Genomic DNA, 20,156 nt, shown 5'->3' with positions numbered 1-20,156 from the left:
ATAGAAGATGAGCCTGGAGCATCATGCTGTACCAGAAAGTAAGGAAATGCTCAAGAAAGCAAAAACAAAAAAAAAAGGATGAGGGGCTAGACACAGAAGCTCATCTGAAAGAGTTCCCAATGGCCAGAATGGGAACAATTTGAAGAACAAAATAAATAACTCAGTACTGAATTATAACCCCAAAGATAAGACAGATAAAGGCATGGGTCCATGCTGATAGAAATAAATGGAGAGGGGAGGGAACATCTTCCTTAGGGAAGAATTCAAAATAATATCTGTAGATGTAGCTCCCAGAGGGTGGAGCATGTCTTCTCCCCGTCGAGTGTGGGCTCCACTTGCTTCAAATAACAGAGAATGAGAAGGAGAAAATGGTGACTGCACAGTGGAAGAGCCCGGCAGACACCAGCTCAACCATGCAATCAAGGCGGACGGGCCAGTAAGAAGTCCACGGCCACCACGTGCCTCCCGGAAGGCAAGGGCGCTTCACCCTGGGGTCTTCTCCCCAAACCCGCAGCCCTGCCCGGTCAGGAGCAAACCATCGCACAGGCCCCAGCGGAGGGACAGTCTAACAAAACACTGAACTCCTCAAAACTGGCAAGGTCGTGAAAAATGAGGAAAGATTAAGAAACTGCCGTGGGTCAGAGGAGTCTAAGGAGACGTGATGACTACATACGACGTGGGATCCTGGACGGGTTGAAGGAGCCAAAAAAAGAAAAAGGACGTTAGTGGAAAAATTGGTGAAATTGAAATAAAATCTGGCATTCAGTTAATAGTCATGTACCAATGTTGGTTTCTTAGTTTTAACAACTGTTCCATGGTCATTAAGACGGTACCGGTAGGGAAACTGGCCAAGGAGTGTCCAGAAGTCACTGTACAGGCCCGCAAATTTTCTGTAAGCTTAAAAGTAATTCCAGAGTAAGAGCTCTGTGTTTAAGAATCACACTTCCCCGGTGGGCCAGGGGTTAAGACTGCGCTCCCCAGTGCAGAGGGCACGGGTTCTATCCCTGGTTGGGGAGCTAAGATGCCACACACCACCTTAAAAAATGACCCTGGCTATAGACATAGGAACCAGAACTCAAATTCAAATGTCTGTCTGCTTAGCCCATACGCTCCGGGCTCCCCACACCACCTCATGTTAGAAAGTTGTTCCCGAAGCCCACTTCATGGGTCTGAGCCTCTCCCCATCCGCCCACCTTCACCCTCTCAGCAGACCCCATCTGCTTTCTCTCCCCACGCCCTCCTCTTGAGAGACGAAGGATGCTCCTAGCCGCTCAGCTGTGCTCACATCCCCAAGGCCATTATTCCTAGGTCCTCCCATTCCCTGGGTGACTTGGGTTTCAGTGAATGTTGGCCACCCTAGCACCCACCCCTCCTTTGCAGCAGCCATGTGATCCTACGTGGGGATCCATAGGGTTCCAGAGAAATTAACCTGGTTCCAGAGAAAAGCATACGACTTAGGTGAGGTCTGTTAGCGCACACCAACCCTGGCCACTGTGATCAGCACAGCGGGAGGCTTACGACCCACCCAGGTCCAAAATGTCCTGGGAGTTTGACAGGGGATGGTAGGGTGAAGGCGGGTCTCTTCCTCAACCTGGGATGTAAATGAAGAAGAGTCTTAGTGTGAAGCCTGAGGACAGCAGAGCAGAGGAATCGGGAAGCAGGGCTGCCACTGACATCTCTGAGCCACTGGGTCCAGCCTTGCCTGAAGCATTGCCTGAAGCATACACTGCCACTCCCCTGGCTGAGAAACGCCCTCCCAGAGGAGACCCTGGGAATGATATCTTATCAGACAAAGGCAGGGCCGACAGTTCTTGGCAGATGGGATTTAAATGAAGGATGTGGAGTGGGGAGATTATCTGCAGGGGCCCCAAATGCAACCACAGGTATCCTGATAAGAGGGAGATCAGACAGACACATAAAGACGGCAATGTGACCACAGAAGCAGAGCCTGGAGTGATGCGGCCACAAGCGCAGGATGCTGGCAGCCACCAGAAGCGGCCAGGGACAACTCCCCCTAGAGCACACCGCCCCTGCCAGAGCACCGCCCTGCCCACACCTGGATTCTGGCTCAAAGACTTCAGGATGCCGGTCTCCAGAAAGGATAGAAGAAATTCCTATTGTTTTTAAATCGCTTAGTTTGTAATCATTTGTTAAAGAAGCTGTAAGAAACAAATCCAAGAACAAATAAATTCTCCTTAATATTTAAGCCTATTTGAATCTCTTGTTTTGCCCAAAGCGGTCTAAATGACATGCAGCTCCTCTCATCATGGTCTGGTCAAGAGGTGAACTCTACAGAAGGGGAGGTCCTAGGGGGAGGTGAGCAGTCAGAGAGCCTCCCGACCTTTTTCCTTGGCTGCTGCAGGTCTTGATCTCCCCAGCCGTGGTGCTCAGGCTCTTGAGAGCCCGGCTCCGCAGTTGACGGCGTGTGGGCTTCTCCCCAGTTGCAGCACCGGGGTTTAGTTGCCCCCTGGGGCACGTGGGATCTTAGTTCCATGACCAGGGATCGACCCCGCATCCCCTGCATCGGAAGGTGGATCCTTAATCCTGGATGATGGGAGAGGCCCAACCCTCCATCTCTAGCTGGGAAGCGGGGCTGGGGTCCAAGCGGTACCATAAGGCTCACAGACTCCAAGCAAAGGCATCACGGGCGTTTATTTACAGGTAAGTTACAGCAACCGGGGCCCACACAGGCTCAGGCCAGAAGACTCCCGATCTGTCTACACAGATAGGGCCCAGCGCCCAGAGCCCCTGCCAGCCAGGTCCCTGCCAGAGGGACCAAGATGGGGAGGGTGGAGGGCAAGAAAGGGAGAGGCCAGGTTCCGGAGGGCATGAGCCAGAGCCATAAATGACCCTCATCCCTGAACTGTGGACTTGGAGGAGCTGGAGGACAGGGGAGACTGTGGAGGCAACCCCCTCCTGCGTCCAGCCTGCACCCTCGAAGCCGGGCATGAGAACAGGAGCCCCAGCGGCAGCGGTGGCAGGGGGGGTGGGGGGGGTGGCGTGGGGACACCGCAGGTCCCCTGCACACCTGTCCAGGCGGCGGTGTGGGGTTGCTGTCCCGGGCCACGGCCGCCATCACACGGGGGGCCCCCCCAGCTTGCTGGTGGCACTTGAGACCCGCTTATTTTCCCGCAGGTTCCGGAGGCGGGCACTGAGGCTGCTGATCTCCTCCACGTAGGCCTGGGGCACCCAGCCCTTCTCACCATCTGCCAGGCGCACCCCCTCCAGCCAGCCTAAGGGCACACAGGCCGGGGCAGCGTCAGTGGCATCCAAGGAACACCTGGGCCCTGGCGCAAGCCCCATCCGCGCCCCGGGGCTGAGAGAACACCGTCTCAGCATCTCCTGGGGGCAGGAAGGGGCACACCTCTCGAAGACTGGTAGGTGGATTTGTGCTCTGTTGTTCCCGATGCTCTCCGAGGAGGGATTTCCCCACTTCTCCCCCACCGGTTACTCTCAACCCTACACCTTTGCAAGCGGGAAGTTCATCTTCTTGTCTAAATTGATTCTTGCATGCTGTGGTGGGTGAACCGTGGTGTAGCTTTTTCCTGTGAAGGCTTAGCCATCTAGCTGCCTCCTGCCCCCAAAGCCCCCATCAGGAGGCCTGTCCAGGGGTCCCTCTCACCGTCACTTGTCCGCATCCTCACGGCCAGGATGTCCGTCTTCTCCAAAGTCAGTTCGTCTGGCTGCAATGCCTTATATGTTCTGACACACTGAACCTGGGGGTGGTCTGAGAACCCAAGGGAGAATGAGGGAATCCCCAGGGTAGGATAGGGCAGGGCGGGGGGAGAAGATAGCGGGAGGGAGGGAAGAAAGAAAGTGCGGCTACTGCAGCTCATTGCCGGACCACCCTAGCCACTCTCCTCTCTGACCCTAAACACGAGTGCTAAGTGAGTCCAGTGCCTCCGAGCTTCGATTACCACTTCTGTGCCCTGGGCTCCCAGCTTCCCAGCTCAATTCAGTATTTTGCTCCTGACCTCCTGGTCTGTCTCTACAAAACAGTAATGGCCCCTTTGTATGGCGCAGTGGTAAAGAATCCACCTAAAAAAAAAAAAAAAGAATCCACCTGCCAAGGCAGGAGACAAAAGAGACATGGGTTTGATCCCTGGGTTGGGAAGATCCCCTGGAGGAGGAAATCATAACCGACTCCAGTAATCTTGCCTGGAGAATCCCTTGGACAGAGGAGCCTGGCGGGCTGCAGCCTGTGGGGTTGCACAGAGTCGGACGCAACAGCACACACGCACCCTTCGTGTGAAGTCATGCTGCTCTGATGCTCCCTCCACACACCCTTCTCAGCGGAGACTCAAACCCCACCACGGCCACTTACAACCCTCCAGGGCTTCCCGCTCCTCTGAGAATAAAAGTCCTCCCACAGCCTCCAAAGCCTTGCACAGCCTAGCGTTGCCCCTGTTCACCTCCTCACCTCCTCATCTCCCTCATCTTCCTCTTCCTCCTCGGTCAAGCTCAGCTGCACACTTGTCATCGTGCTGTTCCCCAAACACTCTAGGCTCCCTCCTGCCTCAGGGCCTTTGCACGGCTGTTTCCCCTTCCAAGAGTGCTCTTCCCAGACACCATCGTGGCTGCCCATCCCCATCCTTCAGGGGCCTTCCCTGACCACCTCCTTGGAGGGGCAAGTTCACTCTCCAGCCCAAATACCTCTAACGCCAGTTAGAGAATCAACTCCAGTCCAGGCCTCAGCCCATTCGACCACACTCCCAGGTGGACTGGGAGTGTCAGGAAAACCACAGGCCTCGCAGCCAGACCAAGCTTGAATCCCAGCTCACTGACCGTGGGCAAGCTGCCTAACAGTCCCGGGCCTCAGTGTTCTCAGATACGAAGAATGAATCTACCTAAGGGGGTTGTCGTGAGCAGTACGCATTCCCTCTTCCAGGTGATCTCCCCGAGCCAGCGATCGAACTGGGGCTCCCTCATTGCAGGCAGAAAATAAAGGCATATGCAAAGGCCTCGGCACCGCAGCACATGGAAATTACTGGGTGGAAACGAGCTTCTTACCTTCCTTTTTGTTGGCTCAGCCCTAACACCCCTGCTCAAAAACCCTGCATAACTACCTGGCTCCCACCACGCTCCCACCAAGGCGTCCTCTGATTGGGCTGCACCCTGGCTCACTGGCCTCATTTCACGCCCAGAGAAGCCTCTGGATCAGCAGAGCAGATCCCTCGGCCTGCCGCCACCCGCGCCCCTCCCGGCCACTCTGCTGCTGTCCTCTCTGCAGCTGATGCAGAGCGACAGACAGACGCAGTTCCAGTCCCAGCTCGGCCGCTGACCGCTGAACCCGGACAAGCCACTTGCCCTCTGCGAATCTGTTTTCTAACTCATAAGAGGGGCTTCTGCGGGGATGGCATGGGCGGGTGGGCAAGGCTGCATCCTCTCCAGCGTGCTGACTGCACGTGGAGCCCGCCCGGCCCCCAGGGCCTCGCAGACCCACCCCGCCCCAGGCTGACCCCTCTCCCTGCCGGCCCCGCGGGTAACACGGTGCCCAGCGCCGGGGGGAAGGGGAGCGCGATGCGGCACCCAGCCCCGGGAACGTGGCCCTGGGTGGGGGGCAGGCTGCTACCTTCCGCCTCGCTGATGACCTCCTTGTCCTCCTGAGGGCTGGAGGGGCACATGGCCGAGATCCACCGCTGCTTCTCACTCCTAGGGAGAGGGAGGCTGAATTGTCCCAACATGAGAACTGCAGTCTCCCGGGGCCACGGTGGGGAAACCAGGGCTGGGAGGACAGGGAATGACGCGCAGACATGGGACCCGGGTCAGCTGTCTCCACCCCAAGGCCCACCCAAGCCAGCGCCCACCCAGCTCTGAGGATGGGCACAGAACAGGTCCAGGGCCCCCTGGATGCCGTCCCTGCCAGCTCCAGCCTTAGGCCACCATCCTGAGACAGAGATGAAAGGCCGTGCCCCTACCTGGGGGGTCTGCTCCCTAAACCCAGGCCCACTCACTCCGTCCGGGCCCTCAGCAGGAACTGGTGCTTCGTGCGCTGCCCGTGGAGGAGCTGAAGGAGGAACACATGGCCGGGGATGCCCTGCAGCTTGAGGCTCAGGTCCTTCACCTGCAGCTCAGCCATCTTGGCGTGAACGAAGACGGCAAACTTCCCCAGCCTATAACAGGGGGGCGAGGTCAGCCTGGACCCACCCTCGGGACGAGGTGACTGCTGATGGGAAGAGAAGAGAAGGCATCATCTGTCCCTAGGACCCTCCTCAAGAAAGCGAGGCTGCACAGGGCAGTTAGCAAAATGAGGACTGCAATCTGCCTGGCTCACTGATAGAGGTGGGAAGTGATGGAGACAGTCCCTGCCCCTGATCTCCTTGGCTCACTGACCTGGCAGGAGGTGATACAGACAGTCCCTGCCCCTGATCTCCTGGCTCACTGGCAGAGGCGGGAGGTGATGAAGACGGTCCCTGCCCCTGATCTCCTGGCTCACTGGCAGAGGCGGGAGGTGATACAGACAGTCCCTGCCCCTGATCTCACTGGCTCACTGACGTGGCGGGAGGTGATACAGACGGTCCCTGACCCTGATCTCCTGGCTCACTGACCTGGTGGGAGGTGATACAGACGGTCCCTGCCCCTGATTTCACTGGCTCACTGACCTGGCGGGAGGTGATACAGACGGTCCCTGCCCCTGATTTCACTGGCTCACTGACCTGGTGGGAGGTGATGAAGACGGTCCCTGCCCCTGATCTCCTGGCTCACTGGCAGAGGCGGGAGGTGATACAAACAGTCCCTGCCCCTGATCTCACTGGCTCACTGGCAGAGGCGGGAGGTGATGCAGACAGTCCCTGCCCCTGATCTCACTGGCTCACTGGCAGAGGTGGGAGGTGATAGAGACGGTCCCTGCCCCTGATCTCACTGGCTCACTGACCTGGCGGGAGGTGATGGAGACGGTCCCTGCCCCAGGCACACTTTCCACTCTCTCTGAACCTCTTTCTGAAGCCTCTGTTTCATAGAGCCGCCTGGGCAGCTTCCCTGCTGAGATCTGCAGACTGCTTTGTGTCTGTCTCCATAACCAGTGTAGGAGGTGGACTCTGGCTCGCGTGCTGCCGTATCACAGCACCTGACTCTGCCAGCCCCACTCTTCGGGTCTGATAAACCCTTCTAAGAAAGGTGGGCGGGTGGGTAGGTGGAGGGTGTTCCGTAGTCCCTTCCTGTCAGTCGGCCTAGACAAAACCAGTATCTTCCCCTGCAGACCAGGTCCCTCCGCAGTTCCCCGTTCCACCGAAAGTCACCAGTGAATCCCCCGAGGCCACTCAGGCCTCCACTCGCTTCTTTCCTCCCCGCCACTCACCCGGCCAGCAGCTGTGCCTTATCGTCTGCGTCCTTATTGTCCCCGGAGCTCACTGGTCCCCATGCCCACTGCTACTTCTGGAGCCTCTGCGCTCATCTGGGCAGTTGCAGGAGCTTCTGGTCTCTCCCTTCCAGTCTGTTCTCCAAACTGGCCTCCTCCGCTTAACTCTCCATGCCCTCAGAAAATCCAACCTTTCTGCCGTGGCTTTCAACACGCCAGCTTCCCTCTCTCGCCCGTTTTTCTACAAACTCAGCCGCACTGGGCTTCATCACCCCCCAGACACACCGTGCTCTCCATGCTTCTGTGACTTGGCTGTATTTCTCCAGGCACCTCTACCTGGAAAACTGCTGCGTATTCTTCAACACCCAGTTCAAACGTCCCTTCCTCTATGAAGTTTTACTGAATCTCATCCCACACCAGGGAATACTACAGTTAACCCTTCCATCAAAACCCTGAATAGGTGGTTTTCAGGATTTATTTTCACTGTGCGAGAGCGCCTGTGAGCTTCTCTAAGTTCCCAACACCCTCTGGAGGACCCAATACAGAATGGGGATTCAATGATGCTTCACTGAATGAATAAATAAATCAGAACTGAATTCTTTCCATGGCATAAGACATCCATCCCTCCATCCTTAAGGCTTACTTCATTCAGGGAGTCTCCCAGACTTATGATAATCACAGCTAATGCTGAGTGAGTGTTCAGTATACGCCAGGCTGTGTGCTAACCTCTTCATGTGTTGTTATCACAGTGCATCTCCCTACATGGTAGCCTCTGTTTGACAGATGGAAGACAGGAGAGCGCAGTAAAGAGCCTGGGATCTAGCGTCAGACCTCCCCTGGTTCCTGCTCTCACTAGCTCCTTGATCTCGAGAATAACCAGGGAGGCTACTTTCCAGAAAGACACTCAGGACTAAAGGGGAAAATCCACGTAGCATGCCTGGCATAGGAAAAGTGCTCAAATGTTCGTTATTATCACTACAGCTCAGGGGCGGTTGTGCATTTAGTCTCTGCTCCAATTGCCTTAAGCTCAGAGCAGCTTCACAGTTCTTGGCACACAGCCCAGCCCTTGATTCTCCAGAAGATGGACTTGCCCCGGCTCTGCCTTTCCTGGGGGAGCCTCTCACCTTTAGGGTGCCCTGGCAGCAGAACCTGGCAGGTGGACTCGTTGTGAGCCCACTGGTGCGGAAGAAGAGAGCTCCAGTCTCACCCACCAGCACCCCCATCCTGCCCAGACTCACTCCTTCCGCCGGGAGAGCAGCAGGCAGTCATTGAAGAGGTGCAGGTACACCGCCTTGCTGGACAGCTTCAGCTTGGCCGGGGGCACCGCGGGCAGGGGTGCCAGCTCCACCAGCTCCCCGTGCCGAACCAGCCAGCGGGCCTGAGAGATCAGCGGGAAGATCTGGGAGGATGGAGGAGGCAGGGGTCAGGCCAGGGGCAGAGGGCAGGGGGTGGAGGGCTGGACAGTGATGAACTGGCCTGCAGTCCCCAGAGAGGAGGTGACAGGGCTGCCCCTCCAGGTACCCCAGCTCCCCAGCTGAGGGCGGATACCTTGCCCTCGAAGTGGATCTTCTTGCTCAGATGGATGAGCTCCTCTGTCCTCTTCATGGACTGCACACTGGCATTGCACTCTTGCACCAGCTGTGGAGACCATGGGGAGATCACCCGCAGCGCCCCCAGCCCAGGCTCCCACTTGGAGATGAGGGACTCTGAAGACTGAGGCTCCTTTAGAGACACACAGGGGTTCCGGGGAGGCCCCTGGGAGCCAGACACCTCCTCCCTGCTGAGCTCACCTCCTTGAGGGCATTGAAGGCCTTGGTGGCCATGTCTTCATCTTCAGAGCCCTGCGCTGTCCGCTTCAGAATGTTCTGGAAGGTGGAGTCAGTGCAGCGAGGCAGTGTGGCCTCTCCCAGGCACCCTGCTCTGCCCTGGGCGCCCCAAGGGGCTGTGAGGATAAAGAGGTCTCTCCCCTACCCAGCCCTCCCCACAGCCTCGTGCCCTCAGGTACCTCCACCAGCATCTTGAGGCGGGTGATCCTCTGAAACGGCAGGATGAGGAAGGAGGCGAGGGGCAGCCGCTGGCACACAGGAGACTCCTCCAGGCGAGCCAGGATGCCAGGGAACTTGGGGTTCTCCAGGCTGGACAGTGCGGGCGGGAGAGGGTCTGCAATGACAGGGGGCCCCGAACGCGGGATCCCGCCTCCAGCCGCCCCTCTGGTCCTTCGGGGCCTCGGCAGGTCTGGCCTCCTCGTGGTCAGAGCCCAGGGCAGGCGCCCCAGGTCAGCCCTCCTCCGCCCGGCCTCTGCACCTACTGCCACCGGAACCCCGCCCCCCTCGCCGCTCCCCTTCAGAGCCCCGCCTACAGCAGGCGCTGGTAGGTGCGCTCCTGGTAGGCCTGGTTGGTGACGTAGGGCAGGTACACGCGCCGGAAGGCCGGACAGTGCTGCAGGACCACGTCGCACACGCTGAAGCGGAGGACGTCTGCCTCCAGCCGCTGCTCCAGGTCCTGCAGGAACCTGAAAGGGCAGCCAGGGGTCAGGGCCGGGGCCAGGAGGAGACCCCAGAGGCGGGAGCCCAGCCAGCTGCAGCCTGGCTGCCTGACTCCCCTCGAAGCCGGGCCACTGCCTCACCTCTCACTGGTGCTCTTGACCTCCGGCAGTTTGGAGAACAGCCACTGCTTGTCCTGTGTCCCCAGGCACTCACTCAGCTCGGCCGAGCCTAAGAAGTGGCCCACGGCCACTGACAGACTGTGGATGTAGGAGGCCTCGGATGTGATCAGCTCAAACTTGGCCTGAGTGAGGGCGGATGCAGGGCTGAGCCCTGAATGCACTCGCTTCGCCCACCAAGCACACCCCAGCCCTGGATACCGCCTGCCTAGATTCAGCGCAGCTCCGGTCCCCTTTCCTTCTCCAGCCCCCTCCGGATCTAGCGCCAAGTGGGGTTCAGAGACAGCCTCCTGCTGCTACTCCGGCTCCAGCCCAGCTGAGCCCAAATTTGCAGTCCACACGGATCCGGCGGGGCCCGGATCTACCGGCCCTGGCGTCTCGGTGCGCCCTCCCGCCGACCCGGTTCCTGCTCTAGGACCTGCTGGGCGCGCGTGCACCCTGCGTTTCACCCTCTGCGCCGCTCCTCCTTCCCAGGCCCCGCTTTCGGGGGTCTCGGTCTAGGGTCCTTGCCCTGGTCCTGCCGCACCCTAGGCCTTTTCCCGCTGACCCCGCCCCGGCCCCGGCCCCGGCGCACCTCCTGCAGTCTCGCCGGCCCCCAGGACCACCTCCTGCCACCCACCCGCCCCCGACCCCTGGGCCACCCCTCCGCCCCCGGCGCGGGCGCACCTCCTGCAGTTTGCAGTCGCGCAGGCTCAGCGTGGCCAGGACGCCACTGCCGCGCACGTCGGGGATGTCCTGCCACAGCGAGAAGGTGGAGCCCCGCGCGGCGCGCTGCTCCCGGAACGAGCTGCTCGGGGAGAGGTCGGCGCGCGGCGGCCCCGGGCCCTCCTCCGCGCCCTCAGCCTCGTCCGCCGCGCCCTCCTCCTCGCGCTGCTGCCGCCGCAGCTCGCGGGCGCTGGCCACGTCGCTGTATTCCTGGTAGAGGACAGCTGGGCGGAGAGCGGAGGCCGTGGGGCGCCCGCCGGCCCCCTGCCCTGTCCCCGCGGCCCGCCTCGCCTAACCAGTCTTTCCGACGGTTCGAGGAGCGGGACTGGTGACTCGGGTCACTCGCCCACTCATCCCGCGAACCTTGGGCACCTCCTGCATGCTGCCCCCTGTACTTGACGCTCATGGTCCCGGTCTCTCCCTCCCACAGAGGCCCGACCTCTCAGCCCCCCAGATCCCGGTTTCCCGGTACCCAAGCTCCCAGCCCCGCCCTCGGCGAACCCCCCCACGTACAGTTAAGCAGGAACCGGGACTGGCGCCGCTCGCTGGCGCTCCGGGGCCCGGGCGCCGGCTCTTCCCGCGCATCCAGCCTGGGAAACGGAGCGTCAGGGCCCGTCACCGCCCCTCCCCGCCTCGGACCGAGCCTGGGGTGGGAGGTGATACCTGGGCTCCGGCCAGCTGCCGGGGACCCCGCTCAGGTCAACAGGAGCTGGCGTCGCCGTGGCGTCCATCCTCATCTCTACACTGAGCGAGTCTCTTCCAGACGCTTTCCCTGCAGAGGGGCAGAGCTGAGGGAGGCCCCAAGAGCGGTGCTGGGCACCACACGCGTCTCAGGTGTGCAGTGATCCCGCCCCGCCCCGCCCCGCATCTGCCTCTTGCCTGCTCTTAGCCCCGGGGCGAGCTGGTACCTTCTCGGGCAGCTCCGGGGCCTGACCCTGACCCTGGGCTCAGTGCCCTGGCTGCTGAATTTCGCCCCAAGCGCAGGGAAGAGTGCAGGCGGGTCATCAGCTCAGAGGCCGAGAAGCGCCTCCGCTCAGGCCCCTCGAGCCCCCCGCGAACAGGCCCAGGCAGCCCCGCGGGCCGGGGCTCCTCTGTGCTCAGCTCCTGCTCCGCGGCCTGACTTGGCTCCAGGAACACAGCGTGGGCCTCGGGGCCACCAAGGGCCTCTTCTCGCTGGTACACCCTCATCTTGCGCCCTGACGGGGGTGGGGTGAGAGAACTCAGGCTGGCATCCAGTGGGGTCTCCCCTCCCTGCCACTGCCCTGGGACCCTGGGCATCAGAGGGATGTGCCCGAGAGAAAGGCCAATGTTTTGCCAGGATCTTTTCCTAGAGTAATGCGGTCAGCCAGAGGGGTGGAGAAAAAGCGAAGTACCTGCTGCAGGGGGCAGAGGCTCAGGAGGCGAAGGACGCCTGCTCACCGTGTGTCCTCAGACAAGTTACCTGCCGCCTCTGAGCCCCGTCCCTTATCCCTAAGATCTATCGCTTGTCCTGCCTGTCTGTGGAATCTGGGGGCTTACTGGTCCTAAAAGAGCCACCCACCTCCCCTCTATCTTCCCGCACCTCTCCTCTATCCCCCCCCACCTCTCCCCTATCCTCCCCCGGCCACCACCCCCTCCCCCGGAGTGACTCACAGGCTGACTTCTTCTCCGATCCGTGGCTGGCCCGGCGCTGTGGCTGTGGGTGCTGGGGACTCCAGGGTCCCTCCAAGGCTGGGGGCTGGGCACCAGGACAGTGTGGCCAGCTGCCAGCCCGGCTAGGCCGCATTCCCCCGCTGGTGGAGAGCTCGGGGTCCGCGCCTCCGGGGGCCGGTGGCCACAGCAGCCCCTGGAGGGGAGCAGGGGTCCCCAGAGACCAGCGGCTGCCAGGTGCCTGCAGCTCCTCCGGAGCTACGGGGAAGAGGTCCAGACACATGGGGCCTGGAGGCTGCAGGACGGGCAGCTCCGCGAAGGACAGGCTCTCCTGCTGGCACATGGCCACTGGGCGGTGGGCAGTGCCAGGCGGCCCAGCCAGATGGGGCTGGAGGGCGGTGGGTGGCCCACAGTCCATTCCTCCTTTGCTCCACCACCCACCAGGGCCTGCAGGGGAGAAGGCATCAGAGCAACACACAGGACAGCAGTGGCCAGTGAGCACTGTGTCCTGGAGGCCTGGACGAAGTCTCCTGCACACACATCTGTACAGCATACTCACACACTTGATTCTATGGTGACAGCTAATGCTTACTTGGCACTTACTTAATGACAGGCCAAGTACTTTACACACAGTAGTTCATTTAATCCTCTGAAGCCCCAACAACCCGGAGTTGGTGCTTTTTTTTTCTTTTACTTGTGGTTCGCAGGTTCAAGTTGGCGCACAGCATGAGGGATCTTAGTTCCCCAACCAGAGACCGAACCCAAGTTCCTGCATTGGAAGCCAGATTCTTGACCACTGGACCACCAGGGAGGCCCCCTGATCTGATACTGTCATTAGCCCCATTTTATAGGTGAGGAAAGTGAGACAGAGAGGTTATCTGGTAAACAGTGGGGCCAGGATTCAAACCCAGGCAGCCTAGCTCTGAGTCTGTGCCTTTAAGCACCTCGTGCATTTCCTAGCTCCCTGACATGTGATCAGACACACAGATGCATACGCTGCCGCACAGACCCGCGTCTGTTCCACGTACATCCACATGTATCTTCTTCCAGCTGCAGACACTGACATACGAGCTTTCACAGATACACCCAGACATTCCAAATTCACAGGCTCACACATTCACACACACACTGTTTTTAATACAAGTACATATATTCACTCACTTTCACAAACACACGCTGAGCCGTCAGATATTTACATATCCGCTCAGGTTTTCTCGTACTCCTGTTCCACTCACACTCACAACACCATGAAGCAGATACAGACACACAGGCCGGAGATCCTTGTTGGTGTCACCCAGCCCCCCCTCCTGTGCCCAGAGTTGCAGGCTTCAGTACTGAGTGCTGCCCACACCCACGCCAAGCTGGCTGGGAGGGTCACAGATTGGCAGGCAGGCCACCACCCAGGACAGGCTGGGCCCTCCCAGGAGAAGGGCAGGAAAGAGCCCCAGCCCCCCAGCTTGGGGTGAGAGAGGGGACCCCATCTCCCAGCCCCAGGAACAAGACAAGCTGAGTGGGTCCTCTCGGGCAGGAAGTCATCCCCGGTGAGGCTGCTGGAGCCTCAGAACAGGCCTACCAGTCAGCGGGGTCTGAGTCCGCCAGCCCTGGCCCCCGGCCCCTCGCTGCAGCCCCTCACCTCTCCACCAAGGCCCGCTGCGGATGGTGTTTGGCTGCTCCGGCAGGGGAAGCCCTGTCTCTGCCCAGCTGGCTTGGGGAGATCCCACCCAGACAAAGAGTTTGATTCATCAAGCCCTGTGGTGAGGCAGACGGGTAGGGAGGGAGGGAACAGGCAGCAGGCTGGGCGGGGGCCTCCCGGGGCCTGGCCTCGCTGTGGGCAGGCTGGGCAGCAAGGATGCACCCCTCCCCAGAGGCCCGCTCAGGCCAAAGGGGCAGCGCCTGCCTGGCAGGGCCGGGACACTCAGGAGACAGAGCCGGAGAGACCAAGGGGCTGAGGCTGCAGGACAGGGATGCTTTAGAGAGCGACCCAGAAACCGAGACCCCAAAGCACTCCAAACCGGAAAACCACAGATGCTGAGACATTCAGGAACCCAGAGATGGAGGCAGAGACAGAGACACTGAGCGTTTCAGACAGACCAGATACTCAGAGACAGACGTGAGGCCCAGAAAACCGGAGGAGACAGATGGGCAAATGTCTCATGCCCTGCAGGATTGCCAGTCTCGTGCAGAAGCCAAAACAAAAACAGTTACAATCCAGGTTGGAAAGAACCAGCCCAGAGGAAGTGTCAGAGCAGAGGGCTGGGCTCATCTCGACCCAGGCATTCCCGGAAGGCTTCCTGAAGGAAGTGAGAGCAAACTGTCCTGATTGGAATACCCAGGGGTCCAGTACACAGAGAGAGGGAGAAGGCCACAAAAGCCAACAGCGACAGTGTCAGTGAGCCTGCGGGGCAGGGAAGAAGGGAAGACCCAGTGGGGGCCGCTGGTCTGTGCCCGGGCCCCCCTGAGCGCAGCCCCTCTGCCGGCTTCCCCTTCTCTCTCCACCCCCTGCCTGGAGCACAGGGTGGGGCTGCTCCTAAGCACCATGGACTTCTCTGGGCCCTCCCCACAGGGAGCAAGTCTGTCTGTTTCCTCATCTGGTGAACAGGATAGTCATGCTTCAAAATGCTGATAGGAGAATTAAGAGGACTTCCCTGGTGGCACAGGGGTTAAGAATCTGCCTTCCAATGCAGGAGATGCGAGTTTGATCCCTGGTCGGGGAACTAAGATCCCATGTGCCTGGGGCAGGGGGTACTAAAGCCCGTGCATGCGCCTCACCTAGAGCGCCCACATACTCCTCACTCGCCACAGCCAGAGAGAAGCCTGAAGGCGGCAAAGGAGGACTCCACGTGCCGCAACTAAGACCCAACACGGGCAAAAATAAATAAAGATTTAAAAAATAAGAATAATGCAAGGGGACTTCCCTGGGAACTAAGATTCTGCATGCTGCGTGGTGTGGCCAAAAAAAAGAATAATGCACGTAAAGCAGCTCGCACAGAGTTGATCGTCACACCCTGAGTCTTTCTCTAGTCACAAGGATGGCTTGGGCCATCACACAGGTAGGAAAACCGAGGCAGTGACGCTGAGACGCACCCTGTGTTGTAGGAGCATGTGGCAGGAGACACGGGGGACCACTGCCACCAGACAGGTCTCTTTTCCCGCTGGAATCAGCAGTCCTTCACACAGAAGCGCCACTTGCTTCTGTCGGCACGCCTGTGCAGGAACACGCGTGTGCTTCTGCTCCCTCATATTCTGGGAGAGTCTCTCCACTTGGGTTCTGGAAGCCCCCTCCCCATGTCAGCTGCAGGGTTAAATGAGCAAAACATGGAACCGTGGGGGCAGGAGCATCTCATATTAAAAAAAATTTTTTTTGGCCACTCTACACAGCATGTGGGATCTTAGTTCGCCAACCAGGGATGGAACCCGTGCCCCGTGCAGTGGAAGTGCTGAGCCCTACCCACTGGGCCGCCAGGGAATTCCAAGGAGCACTCCATACTAAAGCCTCAGAAGAGAAGGCTGGGTAAATGGAGGGAGACGTGCAAGGCTTCCTTGGAGGAGACAAGGCTGGAGGCAGGTCCCCGGGGAGGAGGTCAGGGGTGGGTTAGCCTCCATCTCTGCCCCGGCCAATGGACAATGAGAGTGACCATCCAGCCAGGATCCCAGCTCTGTGGCCTTCTGTGGATGTGGTCCACTCAACCTCAGTGCTAGAGTGTTTATAGCTTATCTCTGCTGCTGCTGCTGCTGCTACTGCTAAGTCGCTTCAGTCGTGTCCGACTCTGTGCAACCCCATAGACAGCGGCCCACCAGGCTCCCCGTCCCTGGGATTCTCCAGGCAAGAACACTGGAGTGGGTTGCCATTTCCTTCTCCTAGACCCCAAAAAAAAACCTCCCAGGAAGAGACTGGTCCCAGGTAACCCTGCTCGAGACCTGATCACAGGATCCTCGGGTGCCCACTAGGCAAGGGAACCCACAGGGGAGAGCCCCTGCCAACATTCAAAGCCCTGTGTGACATGGACCAGCTGTGTGACTTGAGACGAATCGTAGACTGGGCCTGGGAATGAGCGTCCCGTCTGTGGAGTAGCTCTGAGAAACTGTTCCCAGGGCTGCAGTCCCTATATTGCCCCGAATAAAACGTAACTCACAACTCTCAGGTTGTGCTTTTTTTTTTTTTTAAGTCGACAGAGGGTCCCATCCACGGGGTACCCATCACATGGACAGTGGACCCACTCCTCAAGGCTGGCAGGGAGGGGCCCTAGACGCTGGCATGGTCCGGAGAAAGCATCTCTGACCTCCTGTGCCCAGCTTTTCCCTGCCCCCTCCATGGTGCCCCTTGCCCTGCTGCCCGAGGAGTGGGGCCCTGCAGGGCCCCTCTTCTTCTCAATGGAGGGAGCCAAGTGGGAGGTCATGGCTGGAAAGGAGACTCAGGCCACGCAGGCTGTGGAAGCCCAAGAGGCCACCAGCGTGTGGGGGCCAGGATCAGAGGCCTGGGAGGCTGCACAAAGGACTCTCTGGGAAGACTGGTGGGAGGAGGATGGGGCTGCTGGCAGCCGGGGGGCCCTACCTCAACCAGGGAGCTCCGTCCAGCCTCCAGCGCGGTCCCGGGCTCCAGGCTGCCCTGGGGGCTCTGGGGTCGCAGCCAGGTCCTCAGGGGGCGATGCCAGCATGGCCCTTGAGCCAGGCAATGCAAGCTCCCGGGTATTGTGTGGGGCAGGGAGAGGGGAGGCGAGGGCGGAGGGAACCTCGCAGGCGGGCAGGCGGCTGTCTCAACGTGCCTGCTCCCCGCCCCCCTTCCCCAGAACCGGTTTGGCCAGTCTGGGGTACAAGAGGGGGGCTGGAACAATGGGAGTCCTATGCCCAGGAGAGGCTCTGAAAGGACCCCAGACCGACATCCTAAAGATGAAGGAGGCACTGCTTTCCCTCCCAGGGGACAGGTCACCCTTCCGCTGCAGCTTCCCAAGTGAGAGACGTGCTCAGGGGACTTCCTGGGGCTGGGGAACATCCCAGAGAATGATGAGCCTTGGACTCGTCAGGGACCCTGAGGACTCTGCAGGGTGCTGGTCCTCGCCGAGGCGGGCGACAGCACGTATAACGAGGTTTTCTGGCAGCTCAGGTGGTAAAGAATTCACCTGACTCCTGGGTTGGGAAGATCCCCTGGAGAAGGGATAGGCTGCCCACTCCAGTATTCTTGGGCTTCCCTGGTGGCTCAGCTGGTAAAGAATCTGCCTGCAATGCAGGAGACCTGGGTTCGATCTCTGGTTTGGAAAGATCCCCTGGAGAAGGGAACAGCTACCCACTCCAGTATTCTGGCCTGGAGAACTCCATGGACTAGTCCATGGGGTCGCAAAGGGTCGGACACAACTGAGCGACTTTCACTTCACTTCACTTCATTTAATGTGAGTGGACACAAGTACTGGGGCTCCTGTTAGTGTGTAACTCTTATTACACACTAATGTGCCAGGCACTGTTCTGAGCACTTCACACACTAAATACTCATTTAATCTCCACCACGACCCTGTGAGATAGACGCGGTAACTGCTCTCACTTTCAAGTTGAGGACGTGAGACTTGAGCAGGTTAAGTACATTATCCCATTTAAATCTCTCATCAGCTCTATGAAGTCCCTATCTTACAGATGATGAAATTAAACTTGCCAAAGGTCACACAGCAAATAAAAGTCAGAATTAATGTTCAAACCCAGGTCTGTGACTCCACTACCAATCCGTGCCCTCAACAATTGCCTGGTACTGCCTCACCAGACTTTGGGGAGGGTCTGGTGAAGAGTGTGTGAAAGTCCACTGGGAGGTGTCTCAGCTGACCTAACTAAACCCCTTTTTATTATTATTGGTGTACTAAAGGCCCTGATGAGCACAGGGCCTTTCGAAGTCCACTCCTAGATCCCATGAGTTCTCCCTTGCCAACTGGTAACCATTCAGTTGGAGAGGTTAGGTCCCTTCACTCCTTCATATCCACCTTGGCCCCCAGAACATCGGCACGTAATGAGGAGACACTGCACAGAGGGGGTGGGGACAAGGCGTCCGTGGGGAGGTGGCACTGCGGGGCGCAGAGAGATTTATTGTCAGTGTTGCTCAAGGGGCAGGAGACTGGGAACGCGCAGAGGGAGGCAATGCAGGGCTAATGGTTTTCAGAGAGCCCCAGCCCTCTCACCCCAACTCCTGGGCCGACCTTGGGGCCGCTGGCCAAGGTACCGAAGCCTTGACTCCTAGCTGGAAGCAGAGGCCCCCAAAGGAGGGAGGATCCTGGGGGAATTAGGGTCCTGGAAAGGAAGTCTCACTTCTCTGGACCCTGCGTCCTGGGCTCCAGGGACAGCGTCTCCTGCTGCAGCGGACGGAAAGCAAGGCTGGGTCAGGCCGAAGCGGAGGACCCTCCAGAGCAGAAAGGGCTCTGGTGGACATAATACAAAAGGAGGGGCGCGGCGCAGGCGAGACTGGTTGATGGCCGGGGCCCAGCGGAGATGAGAGAACCAGCGGCCAATCCTCCCTCTGGGCCAAGCTAGGGGCGGGGCCAGAACGCTGACCTTGAGCCTGGGGTGGGCAGAGGGGCGGGGTCAGGGGCGGGGTCAGGGCCCGCCGACCGCACTGACCCAAGCAGCGCCTCGGCGTTGTTCGCAGAGCCTGCTCGGCCAGGCCGCGCCTTACCTAGCTAGCCAGGGAGGCTGGCAGGTCGAGCACGAGCCAGGCGATGAGAGGCTGGGGAGAAGGGAGCGGTGAAAGAGAACGATGGCTTCAGCGATCTTACTCTGCCAAGCGCTTACTAAGTACAAGGCACTTCGTTGTTCAGTCGCTCAGTCGTGTCCCACTCTTTGCGACCTCATGGACTGCAGCACGCCAGCCTTCCCTGTCCATCACCAACTCCCGGAGTTTACTCAAACTCATGTCCATTGAGTCGGTGCTGCCAGGCACTATTCTGAGGGGTTCTGGGGATTCATTCAATTAATCCTCACAACAACTCTAGGGAGTAAATAACTTCTGTTTCACCTGTAAGGAAGCCAAAGCATAAAGAGGTTGTCATTTGCCCAAAGACACAGAGGTACAATTCCAACTCCTACACTAAGAACCTGTAACAATCAGAGCTGGAGAAAAAGGATCTTGAGCAAAGCTAGGAGGAGTTCCAGGACTGTGACCAAGAGGTATTAGTATCAGTCGTGACATCAGTTAATTCACTGGGCACCTAACTGTGCTGTGCACGTGCTTGCCAGAAGTCTTCATAGCGACCCCATGAAGTAGATCCCGTTCTGTAATATGTCCCATTTACAGCCAGTCGGCGGCACAGCCTTAACTTGGACTCTAGTCTGTCCGGCGCCCAGAGGGCTTAGCCTACCTCGAAGGTGATGATGAAGCCCAGACGCACAGCCAGCGGCTTCCCGCAGACAAGAGTGAGATTCCTCTTCGCGTCGGGAAAGCCCTTGTACCTGGGTTGCGGAGGGCGCGTGGTCCCGCGAGGCCCTCGGCCCCACGATCGGCACTTTCACCCTCTCCACCCTAGAGCCTGGCCCGGCCAGGTTAGCAGTACCCTCAGCCGGCTCTGCCCTCTAGTCCGGCCCCCGGACTCAGCTTCCAGCGCTCCCAGTTAGGCCCCGCCCCGCCCCGCCCCGCCCACGAGCTCACTGCCCCGCCCCCAGACTTAGCACCCCGCCCCCAGGCCGAGCCGGAGGGCCCACAGAATCACGGCCCCGCCCCCTCCCGGCGGGCACCGCCCCCTCCGTGCTCCGCCCTCCGGAGGGCCCCGCCCTCTCCGCGCTCCGCCCCTCCCAGCGGGACCCGCCCCCTCCTCGCTCCGCCCCTCCGGGCCCCGCCCCGGGTGAGGTAAGCCAGAGGTGCGGACTCCCGCGTCAAGCTGACAGAGCCGCGCAGTC

General features: G+C 59.5%; 1 protein-coding gene across 7 annotated transcripts; it reads right to left on the bottom strand.

Moving 5' to 3' along the window:
* Positions 1-2,634: 2,634 nt before the first annotated feature.
* On the bottom strand, positions 2,635-19,890 carry ARHGEF19 (Rho guanine nucleotide exchange factor 19). 7 transcript variants are annotated; one of them, XM_061395642.1, is made up of 16 exons: positions 16,846-19,890; positions 12,297-12,740; positions 11,573-11,860; positions 11,328-11,436; positions 11,178-11,254; positions 10,626-10,888; positions 9,924-10,084; positions 9,657-9,809; positions 9,303-9,432; positions 9,088-9,162; positions 8,846-8,935; positions 8,536-8,696; positions 5,955-6,113; positions 5,573-5,667; positions 3,623-3,727; positions 2,635-3,233 (listed from the first exon to the last, which is right to left on the bottom strand). In XM_061395642.1, the coding sequence occupies exons 2-16, from the start codon at positions 12,709-12,711 to the stop codon at positions 3,076-3,078; spliced, it is 2,439 nt and encodes an 812-aa protein (XP_061251626.1). In that variant the 5' UTR covers positions 12,712-12,740; positions 16,846-19,890; the 3' UTR covers positions 2,635-3,075. The 7 variants fall into 7 exon arrangements, with proteins under 7 accessions (XP_061251626.1, XP_061251628.1, XP_061251623.1 ...); XM_061395644.1 differs by having other exon boundaries at positions 18,940-19,890; XM_061395639.1 differs by having other exon boundaries at positions 12,297-19,278; positions 19,622-19,890.
* Positions 19,891-20,156: the final 266 nt, after the last annotated feature.

This window comes from Bos javanicus, chromosome 2 (assembly GCF_032452875.1).
Source record: "Bos javanicus breed banteng chromosome 2, ARS-OSU_banteng_1.0, whole genome shotgun sequence".
Taxonomy (NCBI): domain Eukaryota; kingdom Metazoa; phylum Chordata; class Mammalia; order Artiodactyla; family Bovidae; genus Bos; species Bos javanicus.
This window is presented reverse-complemented; position numbering and strand designations above follow the sequence as displayed.